The sequence below is a fragment of the Brachyhypopomus gauderio genome, chromosome 7 (genome assembly GCF_052324685.1).
Source record: "Brachyhypopomus gauderio isolate BG-103 chromosome 7, BGAUD_0.2, whole genome shotgun sequence".
NCBI classification, from domain to species: Eukaryota; Metazoa; Chordata; class Actinopteri; order Gymnotiformes; family Hypopomidae; genus Brachyhypopomus; species Brachyhypopomus gauderio.
The window spans coordinates 6249726-6267661 of NC_135217.1; the positions used below are offsets into that span (position 1 = coordinate 6249726).

General features: G+C 49.7%; 1 protein-coding gene across 7 annotated transcripts in view; it reads left to right on the top strand.

Annotated features, from left to right (window-relative positions):
• The window catches only part of garnl3 (GTPase activating Rap/RanGAP domain like 3), a 69445-nt gene that overhangs the window by 35810 nt on the left and 15699 nt on the right, over nucleotides 1-17936 (top strand). For 4 of the 7 annotated variants that reach the window (XM_077011198.1, XM_077011201.1, XM_077011200.1 and 1 more), the window contains 13 exons: nucleotides 540-658; nucleotides 923-987; nucleotides 1356-1419; nucleotides 3126-3152; nucleotides 3276-3351; nucleotides 3457-3555; nucleotides 3955-4058; nucleotides 7875-7983; nucleotides 8177-8222; nucleotides 8311-8417; nucleotides 8578-8693; nucleotides 15470-15592; nucleotides 17755-17829. In XM_077011198.1, coding sequence (XP_076867313.1) covers nucleotides 540-658; nucleotides 923-987; nucleotides 1356-1419; nucleotides 3126-3152; nucleotides 3276-3351; nucleotides 3457-3555; nucleotides 3955-4058; nucleotides 7875-7983; nucleotides 8177-8222; nucleotides 8311-8417; nucleotides 8578-8693; nucleotides 15470-15592; nucleotides 17755-17829 — 1130 coding nt within the window. Of the gene's footprint in view, nucleotides 1-539; nucleotides 675-922; nucleotides 988-1355; nucleotides 1420-3125; nucleotides 3153-3275; nucleotides 3352-3456; nucleotides 3556-3954; nucleotides 4059-7874; nucleotides 7984-8176; nucleotides 8223-8310; nucleotides 8418-8577; nucleotides 8694-15469; nucleotides 15593-17754; nucleotides 17830-17936 lie in introns of all 7 variants that reach the window. The other 3 variants (XM_077011199.1, XM_077011205.1, XM_077011203.1) reach the window with 2 other exon arrangements.

The window sequence follows — 17936 nt, forward strand, 5'->3', positions numbered from 1 at the left end:
CTCTCCCTCCCTCTCTCTTTCTCTCTCCCTCTCTCCCTCTCTCTCTCCCTCTCTCTCTCCCTCTCTCTCTTTCTCTCATTATTTCCCTTGCCCCCACACAGAGTTCTGCATGGCTCACACTGCCTTTGCATTCCCAGGAAGCAGATACCTGCATTATGTCATGGTAATTGATTTAATTCAGCACAGATCCCTTTCAGAGGGCGGGTCAGGGGCACAGAGGGAGAGGGGGTGACGGAGGATGTGACGGAGGATGTGACACGGCATGGGTGGAGGCCATGAAGCAGTGCAGATCCTGCTCCTGTAATTGGGTTTTGGCCCGTGTTCATTCATCTTCTGCCTCCTAAGAGCCGCTTTCCTGTCGTCCAGAACCACCCTGGCAAACTTTCTCCAGCTTCCCCACTTCTCCCTGAAATATCACGCACAACATGTATATTAACCTTAAGATCCGGATCCGTTCTCACCGGGCCTACACGCGTGCACAGATGTGTGTTACATTACCTGCGTGACTGACGACGTAATATTCCATATTCTGTCTCCAGTCCATCAGAACTATGTTGGGGTGGATGCAGAGAAGAACCCGTTCTACCTGTCTGTGGTTCTGTCAGACCAGAACAACCAGAGAGTCCCCCAGTACCGGGCCATCCTCTGGCGCAAGACGGTCAGAGCCTGTGCATGTGTGTTTCTGTCCGCGTCTGCTTTTGTTCACGTTTGTGTCATCGGCTCTAGTCAGTGATTTCTAGCCAACACACACACACACACACACACACACACACACACACACACACACAGCTCTTTTTAGTAGAATATGTTTCATTTATGACACTTATTCAAGTCCTAGTGGGGTCAGTGGGTGCATGTTCCTGTCTAAATCTGCTGAGATCTTTCTCTTCACGTCTGAACGTGCTGTGGTCTCCCTCTTCAGGGCACGCTGAAGATCAGCCTCCCCTACAGCCCCACCAAAACACTATCAGTCAAGTCTATATTAAGGTAAGTAGAACTTGTGCGATGACTTGACCACACACAAAAGCACATGGGATTAGGGTTAAAGGGAACGTTTCAGGACAGAAAATATAATGCAGCTGTTTTACACATGTTCACAAGTTTATCATTGATCACAAGGTTTTACCTTTATCATTTCTGTCTTTATCGTTTCTGTGATCACCTTTCTTTTTCTTTTGCTTCTGGCTCTCTCTCCCCCTCTTTCTGTCTCTCCATCTCTGTCACTCTCTGTCACTATCTGGATGTGTCTGTCACTCTCTCTCTCTCTCTCTCTCTCTCTCTCTCTCTCTCTCTCTCTCTCTCTCTCTCTCTCTCTCTCTCTCTCTCTCTCTCTCTCTCTCTCTCTCTCTCACCAGTGCCATGAACATGGAGCGCTTTGAGAAAGGCCCAAGGGAGATCCTCAACCCGGAGATCCAGAAGGTGGGACTCACCCTTGCCTGCTGCCCCCCCCACCTACACCACCCCCTCCACCCGCACTACCCCCCCCACCCGCACCCCTTCCACCCACACCACCCCCTCCACCTACTTCACCCACACCCCCTCCACCCCCTCCACCCACTCCACCCCCTCCCCCTCCACCCACTCCACCCCCCCACCCGCTCCCTCCCACCCCCTCCACCCGCACCACCCCCTCTACCTACTTCACCCCACCCCCTCCACCAGCTCCACCCGCTCCACCCCCTCCACCCCCGACCTACACCACCCCCTCCACCCCCGACCTACACCACCCCCTCCACCCCCCACCTACACCACCCACACCACTCCCTCCACCCACACCACCCGCTCCACCTACTTCACCCCCTCCACCCCCCACCTACACCACCCACACCACTCCCGACCTACACCACCCGCACCACCCCCTACCTACACCACCCCCTCCACCCCCCACCTACACCACTCGCACCACCCCCTACCTACACCACCCCCTCCACCCCCCACCTACACCACCCGCACCACTCCCTCCACCCACACCACCTGCTCCACCCCCTCCACCCACACCACCCCCTCCACCTGCTCCACCCCCTCCACCCACACCACCCCGCTCCACCCTCTCCACCCCCTCCACCCACACCACCCACACCACCTGCACCACTCCCTCCACCCACTCCACCCCCTCCACCCCCCACCTACACCACCCGCACCACTCCCTCCACCCACACCACCCGCTCCACCTACTTCACCCCCTCCACCCCCCACCTACACCACCCACACCACCCCCGACCTACACCACCCCCTCCACCCCCCACCTACACCACCCACACCACTTCCGACCTACACCACCCGCACCACCCCCGACCTACACCACCCCCTCCACCCCCCACCTACACCACCCACACCACCCCCGACCTACACCACCCCCTCCACCCCCCACCTACACCACCCACACCACTCCCGAGCTACACCACCCGCACCACCCCCTACCTACACCACCCACACCACCCCCGACCTACACCACCCCCTCCACCCCCCACCTACACCACCCGCACCACTCCCGACCTACACCACCCGCACCACCCCCTACCTACACCACCCACACCACCCCCGACCTACACCACCCCCTCCACCCCCCACCCACACCACCCGCTCCACCCACACCACCTTCTCCACCCCCTCCACCCCCCACCTAGAATGTTCCTCTGAGTCTCGGGGCCCCAAACGGGACCACTGGTCTTCACTTTTGGTAGTGGATCAGAATCAGCGGGTGTGAACTGGGCCGAGGTGGTGAAGCTACAAGTGGCCATTATCCTTGTGCTGGTTTTTCCCATGATGCACTGCAAGTCCAGAGATAAATTCCCACACATCTTTACATATAAACGTACACAACGGTTTTAAATTGGGCTGTGTAGTTTTCGACTGATATGCACTGGCCAAGTTGCCAGTTGTCGTCCAAATCCACCCGTGAATCATCACCAACGTTCGGACCCTGGTGTGTGTTTCCTAAAAACACACGCTCATGATGAGAGAAGAGCTTCAAAGCTCTTAGAAGACTGGCAGGAAGGCTTGTGTGTCTGCAAGGCTGCGTGCCTGGCTTGACAATGTAAACACTTTGTGTTTCTGTTTGTTCTGCACTAAAACAGGTTTTTTTCATTTTGAATTCAGACTTGTTTATTGTCTTTAACTTTCAGGACTTACTGGTGCTGGAGGAGCAAGAGGTAATAGTAGGATTAAAATAATAATACATTAATAACTAGGATTCATGTTTTATCATTATAATACATATAAAATATACATATAACATAAAATACATATTACCCCACTCCTGCATATGTTTTCAGGGCAGTGTAAATTTTAAGTTTGGAGTACTTTATGCCAAAGATGGTCAGCTGACAGATGATGAAATGTTTAGTAATGGTGAGCAAAACATTATCGTCCTAATACTCCATATTAATGTACACGTGTACATATTGTGTAATGGTGACCTTGTGTAAAAGGCTCTGTTGTTTTGGTCTTTTATAGAGATGGGAAGTGAGAACTTTGATAAATTCTTGAATCTGCTTGGAGACACAGTTTGTCTACAGGGCTGGGCTGGTTATAGAGGAGGCCTGGACACTAAGAGTAAGACACACACACACACACACACACACACACACACACACACACACACACACACACACACACACACACACACACACACACACACACACACACACACACACATACACACACACTACACACACTCATACATCTGGATGATTACACATAAATACTCTACACACACGCACGCACGCACACACACACATACATACATACATACAAAACAAAACACACTCATGCATACACATGAACACACACATGCATAAATACAGATGTTACCATGAACATACATATACATACATTCATGTATATTTATAAACCTCCATCTGCCACATAAAAAGTATTTATTCCATTTAACTTTTTTACTCTCTCTCTCGCTCTCTCCCTCTCTCCCTCTCTCCCTCTCCCTCTCTCTGTTAGATGACACTACAGGAATTCACTCCATCTACACAGTTTATCAGGGTCATGAGCTCATGTTCCATGTATCCACCATGTTACCTTACTCAAAAGAGAATAAACAGCAGGTGAGTCCTAACACACACACACACACACACACACACACACACACACACACACACACACACACACACACACACACACACACACACACACACACACACACAGCACACAGCACACCTAGCTCACCTGTATCCCAGACCTGTTGCTTCCCTCCTCTCTCGGGACCTTCAAATCTGTGATCAGACATCACAGCAGTACTCGCCCCACCGGGCACAGCGGGCACAGCGGGTCCAGCGCGTTTTCATCTGTTTGGTCTCATTTTGTCGGAGGAGTTTCAGACTCTCCTCTCGTCCTCCAGAGCTGAGCTCTTCTTCTGCCTCCCGCTGGCCTTCCGCCGCCGAGCCGACGCCCGCTGAGCACCAGCTGGGGGAGTCTGGGTCCTCCACATATGACGAAAACCCCCCTGAACTCCTGTGATTTTGTCCTCTACGTGACGTCACATAATGTGGAGTTTAAGGATCGCGCTTCAGTGAGAGAGAGAGAGACAGAGAGAGAGAGAGAATGAGAGACAGAGAGAGAGAAAAAGTGTGTGTGAGAGAGACAGAGAAAGAGAGACAGAGAGAGAATGAGAGACAGAGAGAGAGACAGAGAGAGCAGCATCTGACTCAGACTTGAGACTTTGTCAGGCAGAGAGCTAAAGGTCAATCAATATAGTTTTGAAGGGCCAACAGTGTCTGTTTTAACACTGTTTAAGACCGTCACTGGGCTTGGATTGACTTGCCTTTACATGTATTTGATAACTGCTCAGCTAATCCACAGAGACATTTTACGCTGCTGTAACCCAGAGTGCAAGACGATGTGGTAGTGTAAATCAGAGTCAGGGCTGCTGAGTAACACACGCCCTTTCTAGGCTGATTCCCGGAATCTATTAGCTTATGGGCTGAATAAGGTCATTAATCTCGGAGGCTAGTTTAGACGATTAGCCTGCAGTTGTTTCTGGTATTTAGAATGAAAATGCTTGGTTAAAAAGAGCCTGTGGTTGTAGTGAGTGAAAGGTAGTTCAGAGGTTTTCAAGACCGATGGAAGCACTAAACTGAGCTAAGAGGCCACTATGTTATCCGGATCACCAGGCAGGTGAGAGGCCACTGTGTTATCTGGACGTTTTTGTCCATGTGCATTTACCTGTGTGGAGATGCTAGCTGAATGGTCCTGAATGGCACCTATACATTTCAGTAAGTGCTGTGTCAAAGGATCATGCATCAGATACGTGAACATGAGGCCAAGCAGGACAGAGGACACACAGCTGAAACGGACTTGTCATGTATGACATGATGGTGCTTTTGGAGAAATGGCATTTTGGATACAGTGTTTGAATATCTCTACATTTCTTACACTGCGGTTATTCACCTGGAATTGTGTATAAACTGTTTTTTGATTGCTTCCATGTGATTGCTATAATAATTTGTAATTATATATTCTAGAGGTGTCAATTCCAGGTTCATAGATAAAAAGTCCTCACCAGGATTTTGCTCAGGCTTCCTGGAATGTGTTGGTTCGACTAATTTTAACTGGATTGCTAATTAGAAAATCTAGCAAGCTTGAGCAAAATCCTGGTGAGGACTTTTAATCTATGAACTTGGAATTGACACCTCTAATATATTCACTATAGTGATGTTGTAATGACATGATGTCAGGAGGATGTAACAGATACAAAGTCCGCCTCGTGTATGTCTGTCTAATGTATGTGTAATGTGTTACATCTGTCACTAGAGTGTATGTCTGTCTCGTGTATGTCTGTCTAGTGTTTTTGCCCCCCCCCACACACACACACACCCCCCATATTGACACATGTGCACATGTTTTACATCCAAGCTCCGCGCCCCCCTGCAATAGCTCCGCGCCCCACCTAGGGGGCGCATCCCCCACTTTGGGAACCACTGGTCTAGTGTATGCCTACTTAGTGTGAGTTAGCAACCTGGACATGTTGAAGTACCTTATGAATGAGAACGTATGTTTATTTTTGTAAAAGTCTCAGCAGCAGAGCTCGTAGCTCCCCTCTCATACACTGGTATTCCCCTCTTTAAATGCTCACACGTGAGACGTGATGATGTGAACAAATGCAGAACACCTTCCCCAAATGTCACATAGTTATGAGGGGGACTAATCTCACACACATGACTGGTCATGTAGGGTCCCGTGCTCCCCAACTGTGATGCCACAGGTCCAGATGGGCGGACCAAATGTTCACCAAAGACCCCTGGTGTGAGCTGAACCCCAAGTGGCCTCAACAGATACGGTCCATATAAGGTTTCACGCCTACAAAGATAAAGAATAACATGAGAGAATACCATGTGACAACAGAGAGTAGAGTTTTGAACAGGGTGATGCATTTTGCGGTGTGACCTTCCATAACATTGAGCCTGCATTCATGTTCATACCTGTACTGTTCACTCACTGGAAGGCAATAAAGCTTCTTAAATATTGGATGGTGACCATTTTGCCTCAGTTGGCTCCAGTAGGGTGGACTTGGAATGCAGTCGTGAAAGTAAAGCCTGCCAGGGGCGGGGCCAACATGGTATCTGGGGGGGTCAGGCTAAGCCAGCCCTTGAATCTGATTGGCCACCTCATGTGCATCTACATCTAGATATGTAGGTTTTAGATGTTTAACATGTTATCCGATCCAATATCCTTTCACACATCCACCAACCCCATCAAAACTCAGGTTCAGGTCCCGCCCCTGCCCTCCGCCCATGCTCCATGGCGACTGGTAAAATGGCGGCCCATTAACAGCCGTTGTGTTCGCTCCAGTCTTGTGTTCAGTAAGGGAGAAGCGTGCTCTGTGGAACACCATCTGAGCCAGCGCGTCAAGAACGTCCCCTTTTTCTCTCCCTGGGAGACAGTGTCTTCCCCCGCTCGTCCCACAGCACGGACACGCCATGTCCAGGGAGTTCTGAGGCGGTTGGTTTGGTCGTGCGTTTCTGCAGTCAGACGGCTGCTGCTATTGGATGACACGTCGTCATTAAGGGCGGGGGAGGGTGCAGTCGTGCCGGTAACCATGGAAGCCCATGGCACGATTCTGAGATGAGGCGCAGGGTTTTGGAAAAGCTCCTCCCATTATTCCTCCAAACGTCTTCTCGCTGTGAAGAGGGATCTTCAGTCACGTTTCGAGACGCCGTCTCTCCTGTGGCGTAACCAGAAGACTGTCAAACTAGACTTTTCTTTTCATCCTCATTACATAACATCAATTAACCTGATATGTCTCATTCTGCCTCATTCCCCTCAGTTCTGGTCGTCTTCTCCGCCTTTGATTCTATCGCTCCCTCCGTCAGCTCAGGTGTCGGGTCTAGTGTGAGATCTTGAGCGATCACAATGGCACGATGTTCCTACGCTCACTCAAGGTCTTATCTCCTCTGGACAGAGAACCACTTGCAGTTATTGCAAAGCTGCGTTTACCAGTACTGACAGTGAAAAGAGCATATATCGCACACAACCACACACACACACACACACACACACACACACACAACAACCACCCACACACACACACACATACACACACACACACACACACAAACACACACACACACAACAACCACCCACACACACACATACACACACACAGAGTATTCCTTGTATCAACATTGAAGTAAAAAATGCTACTTCAAAGTGACAAAAGTTTCTCATTTCCAGTTGTAAAGAACTCATTTACCGAGATGATACTGTTGTTAAAATGCTGGTCTGTCTGACCCATTTGTCTTCAGACCAGCACCGTGTCAGCACAGCCGTGGCTGTTACTGAGTTAATGTGACCTACAGGAAGGTGAACGAACATGTTGTGGAATACTGTGGAATATTGTTTATGTGGCCTGTCACCTGTCACAGGTGGAGAGGAAGAGACATATCGGGAACGACATCGTCACCATCGTTTTCCAGGAGGGGGATGACGCCTCACCGTCCTTCAAACCCTCCATGATCCGATCCCACTTCACACGTATCCCTTCAACCCGAATGGCTGACCATAATCTACACGACCATAATACCTGACCATAATCTACACGAATGGAAATGTATCACCTGGCCTCTTTATCTGTTAATCCGTCTGTGTGTCTTACATGTTCTGTCCTGTATGAGTTTATACATTTATCCTTTTTAACACTGTGTTAAATCCTTAACTCACTTGACAGATATTTTTGCCTTAGTTAGATATAACAGTCAGAATGACAGCTACAGGTACATTTCTGTTTGTATAAGTGTCATTTTCAGACACGTGTGAGTGAGATGATGTGACCCGGTCTGACGCGTGATGATGTTGTGACAGGTTGAAGATCTTCTCAGAGGAGAGTGTACCGTTGTTTGGCCCCCCCCTCCCCTCCCCGCCGGTCTTCACCGACCACCAGGAGTTCAGGGACTTTTTACTCGTCAAACGTCAGTCTGAGCGTTTTGATTTATAGCTCTGTTTGTTACTTTAGCAGACGCAAACACCGGTAAAACAAGCACAAAGATGAATCGTTATTAACTAAATCGACCGTTGCACGTCGCATCAGGCGTCTGTCTGCCATCTCACCCTTGTTCCTCTCTCGTTCAGTAATAAATGGAGAGAAAGCCACCCTCGAGACCCCGACGTTTGCTCAGAAGCGTCAGCGCACCCTCGACATGCTGATTAGATCACTGTACCAGGACCTCATGCCAGACCTGCATAAGGTACACACACACCCACCCACATGCACACGATACGCATACACCTCGCCCACACACACACACACACACACACACACACACACACACACACACACACACACTAATTATCCGCCAGCCCTGACAGTGCCGTCTCTTCAGCCGCCGTCTCTGACACTTCTGTCTTTTGTAGCGTCTCGTCCCGAAGCCAGAGAGAATCTCACCGCGGCGCCGTCTAGCTCCTCACAGTCTCGCTCCATTCCTCCTCAGCATCTCGCCCCTTGGTCTCACTCATTTCTCATCTTTCTCCTGTTAGCTTCTGCACTGCCATCTCTGTTTCTCGCTTGTTCTCGCCGTGCCGCCTGCACCTGCTCACACAGCTCTACTGTGGTGCAGGACGACCCACTCACAGCGGCTGACAGCCCGTGGACCTGTGAACCACACCAAACACGCGTAGTTCAGTTGATTATCTGGGCATGCTTATGTATGTTTATACATATTTTATTGTGTATAATTGTCAGGGCTGGCTCGGATGCCACTCCCTCCACCACCAGGAGGGGCACCCGAGTCAGTCCTAGACTTGCGGGGCGTAATCAGCAATGATCTGTTTCAGCTGTCTGAAGCCTTCTTAAGGAAGCTGTGGGAAACAGATCATTGCTGATTCGTTCGGTTTTGCCCTCGCGCTATCAGCCTGCTCCTTCATTCCCCGAAGTTGCACTCTCCAAGTTACAAGGTGTCTCGTCGCCGCTCTCTCTCTGTCTCTCCTTCTCTTCTTCGAGATTCTATCTCCTGCGTCGCTCTGACCTACCTCAAGTTTTCCCAAGTCTGTTTTTTCTTCCTGTCTTTATTCTGACTTTATATTTTAGGAAGGGGTTTTGTTTTGCTGCGGCGTTTTTCTGCCTGCTGGCCAGCCACCTTCTCTGGCATCTTTAGTTTCGTTTTCACGTTGCCTGTGTCTGCGCTGTTTAAGTTACGTTTGTTGTTTTGTTTGTTTCTCCCGTCTCCTTACGGTTGAGCTTTATTTTTCACGCGTTGAGTTTTCCGCGTTGGGTTTTGTTTATCGTTTTACCGTGCTTCCACGACTTTCCTTTTATTTTCTCGCGTTGACTTTTCCGCGTTGCTTTCGTTTATTCATTTGGGTTGTGTTTCGTGTTTTAACTCTCGCACTCGCGTTCTGTTCTGACAAACGCGGTTGTGCTGTTAAACGGCACTTGGATCCACCTTTCTTCTATCACTATACGCGGTGAGTACCTCCCAGTACTCCCGCGTTACAGAACGAATCAGCCTGAACATGGATCCAGCCGCTAAGCACGAAACAGCGGAGTTAAGAGCTGCCCTCACTAACCAAGGGCAGTTGCTTGGCAGCCACGAACAGGTATTGCGACAGATTACGGCGCAACTTAATGACGTTACAGTCGCCATACAGACCCTAGCAGGTTCTGCTGCAGTTTCACCTACACCTCCCGCTAGACCTGTTGAACTCCCTGTTTTAGCTCCACACCTTGAACCTGTTCTTCCGTGTCCACCCCGCTACTCAGGGGATCCTGAGGGGTGCAGAGGATTTTTGCTGCAGTGTTCATTAATATTTGAGCAGCAGCCCTCCAGGTTTCCCTCTGAGCGTGCTAAAGTGGCTTATGTGGTAGCACTGTTGACAGAAAGAGCTCTGGCTTGGGCTACCCCTCTATGGGAAGCACAAGCAGAAGTATGCACTACACACGAGCGTTTTGCCGCAGCTATGAGGAGCGCATTTTACCATCCATCTTCAGGGGGTGTACTCGGGTCTCGTCTCTTGCGCCTAAGACAAGGTAAAATGTCTGTTGCTGATTATTCCCTGGCGTTCAGAACACTAGCCTCAGAAAGCGGATGGGAAGTTGACGCACTCACAGCAATTTATCAGGAAGGGTTAACTGATGAGCTCAAAGATGAGCTGGCACTTCGGGATCCTCCCTCTGATCTCGACGCATTGATCGCTTTCACTGTGCGTCTTGATAATCGTTACCGCGAACGTAGACATGCTAGACGGTTGCAACATCAGGCAGTTACACCTAAGCCTGACACCACACGCGTTGTAGAGCCACGTGAGGCCGTTAACGAGCCGCAGCCTATGCAGCTAGCTCACACACGTCTTTCTAGGCAAGAAAGACAAGCGCGCCTTCAGGAGGGTAGATGCTTGTACTGCGGTAGCGAAGGGCATAAACTCCAAAAATGCCCCGAGCTACAGGGAAAAGGAGCGGTCCGCCAGTAACTGAGGAGGTCCTGGCGGGCCCGGTCTCAAACCCTCCTAGCAATGGTTTATTCATACACGTTTCGCTTACCTGGCGAGGGACAGAAGGGAAACACCTCTTGGCATTTATTGATTCAGGTGCTGCTGCCAATTTTATAGACGTCGCTTTGGCAAAAGAACTGGGGGTTCCGCTTGTTGACCTAGACAAGCCTTTGTCTGTAGCGGCCGTTGATGGACGTGCCTTGACTTCAGGCGAAGTCAATAAGCAGACTATCCCGCTTGACATGAGTATTGGGGGTCACAAAGAACAGCTCGCCCTTTATGTCATTAGCGCGCCCCAGATGCGTCTTATTCTGGGTTTTCCTTGGCTCCAACGCCACAACCCAGAAGTAGATTGGCTTTCCCGTTCAGTCCGTAGTTGGGGAGCCATCTGCAAGGAAACATGCCTAAAGAGCAACCCCAAAACCACTACCAGTCACTCTCCGGACCCTGTTGACCTAACTCAGGTTCCTGCTGTTTACCACGACCTCAGAGAGGTATTCAGCAAGAAAAAGGCTGGCTTCCTTCCTCCTCATAGGGCTCATGACATAGCCATTGAGCTACTGCCAGGCACTAGTCCCCCTAGAGGCCGTCTTTTCTCCCTGGCCGTACCTGAACGTAGAGCCATGGAGACTTATATACAGGAGGCCCTGGCAGCCGGATTCATCCGGCCATCAACCTCTCCCGCTGGAGCAGGGTTTTTCTTTGTGGGGAAAAAAGACGGGGGACTCAGACCTTGTATCGATTACCGGGGGCTTAATAAGATCACGGTCAAGGATCGTCACCCTCTACCCCTCATGGCTACTGCCTTTGAGGCCCTCCAGCAGGCAACAATCTTCACTAAGCTTGATCTGAGAAGTGCCTACAACTTAGTCAGGGTAAGAGAGGGTGACGAGTGGAAGACCGCGTTTATCACACCCTCAGGTCATTATGAGTATCTTGTCATGCCCTTCGGTTTAATGAATGCCCCGGCCGTGTTCCAGCGCTTCATTAACGAAGTACTGAGGGAGGCTCTGGACAGATACGTCTTTGTTTATCTGGATGACATCCTCATCTACAGTAAATCCGAGACCGAACATAGAAAACACGTCCGGCGGGTGCTCCAACTACTCCTCGAAAACCACTTGTTTATTAAACTAGAAAAATCTCTGTTTCATGTCCAGGAAATAGGTTTTCTAGGTTACCGTATCGCCCAGAACACTCTGGCCATGGACCCCTCCAAGGTCCGGGCCGTTGCTCATTGGCCCACTCCTACCTCACTCCGTCTGGTACAGCGTTTTTTAGGGTTCGCCAATTTCTACCGCCGCTTCATTAAGGGTTTCAGTACCCTTGCGGCTCCCCTGATTACTCTCACCAAAAAGAGCCCCGGTCCCTTCGTCTGGACTCCCGAAGCCCAGCGAGCTTTCGAAGACCTGAAAATTCAGTTCACTTCTGAACCAGTGTTATGCATGCCGGATCCCGACCTACCATTCATAGTTGAGGTCGATGCGTCTGACTACGGGGTAGGTGCTGTTCTCTCCCAGAGAACCGGGTCCCCTCCTAAGCTCCATCCGTGTGCGTATTACTCCCATCGCATGTCCCCAGCTGAGCGCAATTATGACGTGGGGGACAAGGAACTCTTGGCCGTCAAATTGGCCCTCGAAGAGTGGAGACACTGGCTGGAGGGGGCTAAGCACCCTTTCCTGGTCTGGACTGACCATAAGAACCTGGCCTACCTCCAGCAGGCCAAGCGTCTGAACCCCAGACAAGCCAGGTGGTCCTTGTTTTTCGGACGCTTTGACTTCACGCTCTCCTACCGTCCGGGCACAAAAAATGCCAAACCTGATGCTCTGTCCCGCCAGTGGGAGTCGCCTCCTGACACCTCTGGGCCTAGCACCGTGCTGCCAGCTTCCAAAATCGTGGCACCCCTGCAGTGGGCCATAGAGACTGAAGTCAAACAAGCGCTCACCAGTGACCCGGGGCCTGGTGGTGGCCCATCCGGTCGTCTCTACGTCCACCCTAGGTTGCGTAAGAAGGTCATGGAGTGGGGTCACACTTCACCTTTTGCTGCTCATCCCGGGTCACGACGTACATTGAAACTCCTCCAGGGTAGATTCTGGTGGCCCGGGATGGATCAAGAGGTGACTCGTTTCGTCACCGCCTGCGAGACGTGTACCAGAAACAAGGTGACCCATACCAAACCGGCCGGTTTGTTACGTCCACTGCCTATTCCGTTGAGACCTTGGACGCACGTCGCCTTAGATTTCGTGACCGGGTTGCCTCCCTCTCGAGGTAACACCGCCATTCTGGTCATCGTAGACAGGTTTTCCAAAACCGCAAGGTTTCTGGCCTTGCCTCAGCTCCCCTCGGCCCGGGAGACTGCTTCTCTCTTCCTACACCACATAGTCCGGCACCACGGTTTTCCTACCGACGTGGTGTCCGACAGGGGACCCCATTTCACCAGTCGCTTTTGGGGTTCTTTCCTGAGGCTCTTGGGGGCCAGGGCTAGTTTGTCCTCTGGGTTTCACCCCCAGACTAATGGGCAGACTGAGCGCACCAACCAGGACCTCGAGCAGACGCTTCGGTGTCTGGCTTCCTCCAACCCCTCCTCCTGGTCTGACCAGCTTCTGTGGGCCGAGTATGCCCATAACACCTTGTGGCACTCGGCCCTCGGGATGTCCCCCTTCGAATGCCTCTACGGGTATGCCCCTCCTATGTTCGCTAACCAGGAGGAGGAGGCAGCCGTTCCGGGTGCCCGGGCTTTGGTGCGGCGATGTAGGGTGGCTTGGCGTAAGGCCCGTAAGGCCTTGATGTCTGCCTCCTCCGGCTACTGTCGGAGTGCCGATAAGCACCGCCTTCCTGCCTTGTCGTTTCGCCCGGGTCAGCGCGTCTGGTTGTCCGCCAAGGACCTGCCTGTCCGCGGCGGAACCAAGAAGCTGGCTCCTCGCTACCTGGGCCCCTTCAAGGTGGACAGGCGCATCAACCCGGTCGCTTACCGGTTGGTGCTCCCGCCGTCTATGAAGGTCCACCCGGTTTTTCACGCTTCTCGTCTCCGTCCTGTCTTGTGTAACATGCCCCGTGCTCCTGCCCCGCCGGCTCCCCGCATGGTTGATGGTGGTCCTGTGTACACGGTCAGCCGGTTGTTGGACCACCGCCGTGTTCGGGGTCGGGACCAATACCTGGTTGACTGGACGGGTTATGGCCCCGAGGAACGCTCCTGGGTCCCCGCCTCCCGCATCGTTGATAGGTCCCTTATCCGGGATTTCCGCCGTGACAGGGCCGTCGCGTTGGGCCCGCGTGGTCTCGGGCCTAGAGGGGGGGGCTCTGTCAGGGCTGGCTCGGATGCCACTCCCTCCACCACCAGGAGGGGCACCAGAGTCAGTCCTAGACTTGCGGGGCGTAATCAGCAATGATCTGTTTCAGCTGTCTGAAGCCTTCTTAAGGAAGCTGTGGGAAACAGATCATTGCTGATTCGTTCGGTTTTGCCCTCGCGCTATCAGCCTGCTCCTTCATTCCCCGAAGTTGCACTCTCCAAGTTACAAGGTGTCTCGTCGCCGCTCTCTCTCTGTCTCTCCTTCTCTTCTTCGAGATTCTATCTCCTGCGTCGCTCTGACCTACCTCAAGTTTTCCCAAGTCTGTTTTTTCTTCCTGTCTTTATTCTGACTTTATATTTTAGGAAGGGGTTTTGTTTTGCTGCGGCGTTTTTCTGCCTGCTGGCCAGCCACCTTCTCTGGCATCTTTAGTTTCGTTTTCACGTTGCCTGTGTCTGCGCTGTTTAAGTTACGTTTGTTGTTTTGTTTGTTTCTCCCGTCTCCTTACGGTTGAGCTTTATTTTTCACGCGTTGAGTTTTCCGCGTTGGGTTTTGTTTATCGTTTTACCGTGCTTCCACGACTTTCCTTTTATTTTCTCGCGTTGACTTTTCCGCGTTGCTTTCGTTTATTCATTTGGGTTGTGTTTCGTGTTTTAACTCTCGCACTCGCGTTCTGTTCTGACAAACGCGGTTGTGCTGTTAAACGGCACTTGGATCCACCTTTCTTCTATCACTATACGCGGTGAGTACCTCCCAGTACTCCCGCGTTACAATAATAATGTGTATGTTCTGCACTTTCTCATTTTGTTTGGACCTAAATTAATTATTCCTTTTGCTGTTTATGTTGTAGTGATTGCATCGTATATGCCTCTTGTGTTGCCAAGGTGATGGAATATTCTCAGATTTACCCAGTTGGAAGAATTTCAAAATATCATGTCGGTCACATTAGATTTGTGTCATTTAGATGTTAGTCACCACTTCTGACCAAAGAACAGTCAATGTGACCTTTGACCACAACGGTTTGGGGGATCACCCTGTGGTTTCTTACATCACTCCTGCGGCCAGCACTCTTTCCGGGAGGCACTCGGAGCACTCTCCTGCTGTGAGCACTCTTCACGGGAGTCACTACCCTGCTGCGTTCACGCTTCGGCCTGATTCTCGATCTCTGCTCTGTCACGCAGTCCGGCCTCTTTCCTGCTCTCAGACCCGCACGTGTGTGTGTACGTGTGTGTGTGTTGCTGCTCCTGTAGGTTCCCTTTTCTCCTCAGAACATGCTGAACCGTCGCTCCTTCAGCGACGTGCTGCCCGAGTCTCCCAAGTCCGCCCGCAAGAAGGAGGAGGCCCGGCAGGCCGAGTTCGTCCGGATAGGCCAGGTACCACACGGGGCTCCCGCACAAACTCACGGGACAGACACCAAATACCTCCCTTATTTCAGGCATGTTTCCCAACACATTAAAAGCTGCAGTTGATAAGCCTGTATTAATGTCATGGCCTCTCTCCTCTATGTCCTCCCGGTTTGGTTTTCTTTTTGTCTAGTCATTGCGTTGACTTCCTGTTCCCACATGTGGCCACGCCCACCTTTAAAACCAATCATTAGTAGTGTTTCCAGCTCTGTAACTTCCTCCTTCCAGTCCTTAATTACAACTCATATTCCTCCTGTTTCCCTCTCTTGGGGTCGATTTTTGTCACCTGTCTGCCTCTGCCTTGGATTTGTACGCTTGTTTGATGCTTTTTGTGCCGATATGTGTTTGCTGTATATTTATTTTCGAATATTTACCCTCGTTTTGAGTTTGCTTTTGGTTAAACGGTTTGTGCTCTCAAAATGTTGACTCACGCTTGCACCCTGTCTTGCCTTGTCACGACTAAAACGGTAAAAATCCGGACGCAAATCTGCTGTGTAATTACAAACGCATTTCAGATCTGCCTTTCATTGGGAAACTAATTGAGAAAATCATCTACGAGTAACTAACTATCTTTAAAGAGCTGTCGATTCGAATTTCAGTCATAGGACAGAGACTACTCTAATTAAGGTGATTAATGGCGTCACTTTAAATTCAGACACTAAGGAAAGATGAGTTCTGTTATTGTTTTCGATCCTGCCGTTGCTGCTACTGAACACTAAATTCTTGATTTAATAGGTGGGTTGGATTCTCGGCTGCAGTCCTTGAGATCACACCTGTATGGAAGGAATTACTTTGTCAAAATAGAAAATGTGTCTGGGAGAGTCTGTTAGATTCTTGGACTGATCTTTTTTAATTTATAAATGCTTCATGTTGTCTGCATCGTGTAGGATTTGGGAAGTCTTACCAGCACTGTACAGACAATACCAAGCTTAACTTGGCTTTCTCACCAAACATCTCTAGTTCCCTTAGCTCACTTTGTAAGTGCTTTGAGCACATTCCTCACTGGATGGGCCAAGACTTTGTGCAGTTGAGTAAAGAGAAAACTAAGGTTATTATATTTGGGAACAGGAAAAGGCTAGCTTAGTCTAGACTTCAGAGTACTCCTATATATAGACTAAGCTAACAGCCTTGGCGTACTAATGGACTCTAATCTGGGTTTTAGCAGTTACTAAATCTTCATTTTATCACCATAAGAACATCAACAAAATGATAGATCTCTTGACTAAACCACACCTAGGAAACCTCATCCATACCTTTATGTCTAGCAAGATTGATTCCTGTAATGATCTCCTAATGGGGCTCTCAAAACAAAAAAGACAAACAGCTGCCAAAGATCTTACTATGAGCAAAAGTCCTTCTTCCACTCACTACCAGAATTTACTACAAGGTCCTGTTACTAGTGTATAAGTCAGTTGTACATGGCCGCTATATTTATCTGATATGCTGTGACGTGAGCAGATATCTCACATTAGGACCGCTTAGTTAGTCTTGCCCACAGAAGGCAACGTTTAGTTAGTATGCTGTTTTTAGATATAAACAAGTGAGATTGAATATTAGAATAACTAAAAGTATTTTTATTTGACCAGACTTTCATTGAAACCACTGTTCTTTTAGTTATATTGCAGTTTTATCATACAACGGCACATTATTATTCTATTTATTTTGATTTATTTATTAGATCTCTTTATTGTAAATAGATTTAAATATTTTTTTTATATTTTAATCACACTTTTTAATACCCATTTTCTTTACATTTTGTAACCTTAGTTTTATGATATTTGTATTTCTGTCTTTTGTAAAGCACAGATCTTGGTCTGTGAAATGTGCACTATGAACACAGTTGCTTTGCTTCACAAGTGCAAGGGAGTGAACTACCAGCTTAAAAAATATGAAGGACGGGGATGACGAGGATGAAGAGGATGTTCCTCTGTGGGTGCTGAAGCATGTCAACAAAACCAAACTATTACCCACGTGCAGCATTTTCCTGTGAATTATTTGTACTTGGTGTGAAAAGAGCTTTTAAGGTAATCTGGGAACATCTGGTACATTTATTGAGGATGTAATGGACCTCTGTGTGTGTGTGTGTGTGTGTGTGTGTGTGTGTGTGTGTGTGTGTGTGTGTGTGTTCCTAGGCACTGAAGTTGAAGACCATAGTCCGAGGGGATGCTCCTACAAGTCTAGTCAATACGGGCCTTTGCAGAAAGGAGGTGAGAGAAAGGGAGGAATACAAGAAGAGGATGTGTGAGTGAAAGAGAGAGAGAGAGAGAGAGAGAGAGAGAGAGAGGATGTTTGTGAGAGATATGTGTGAGTGTGT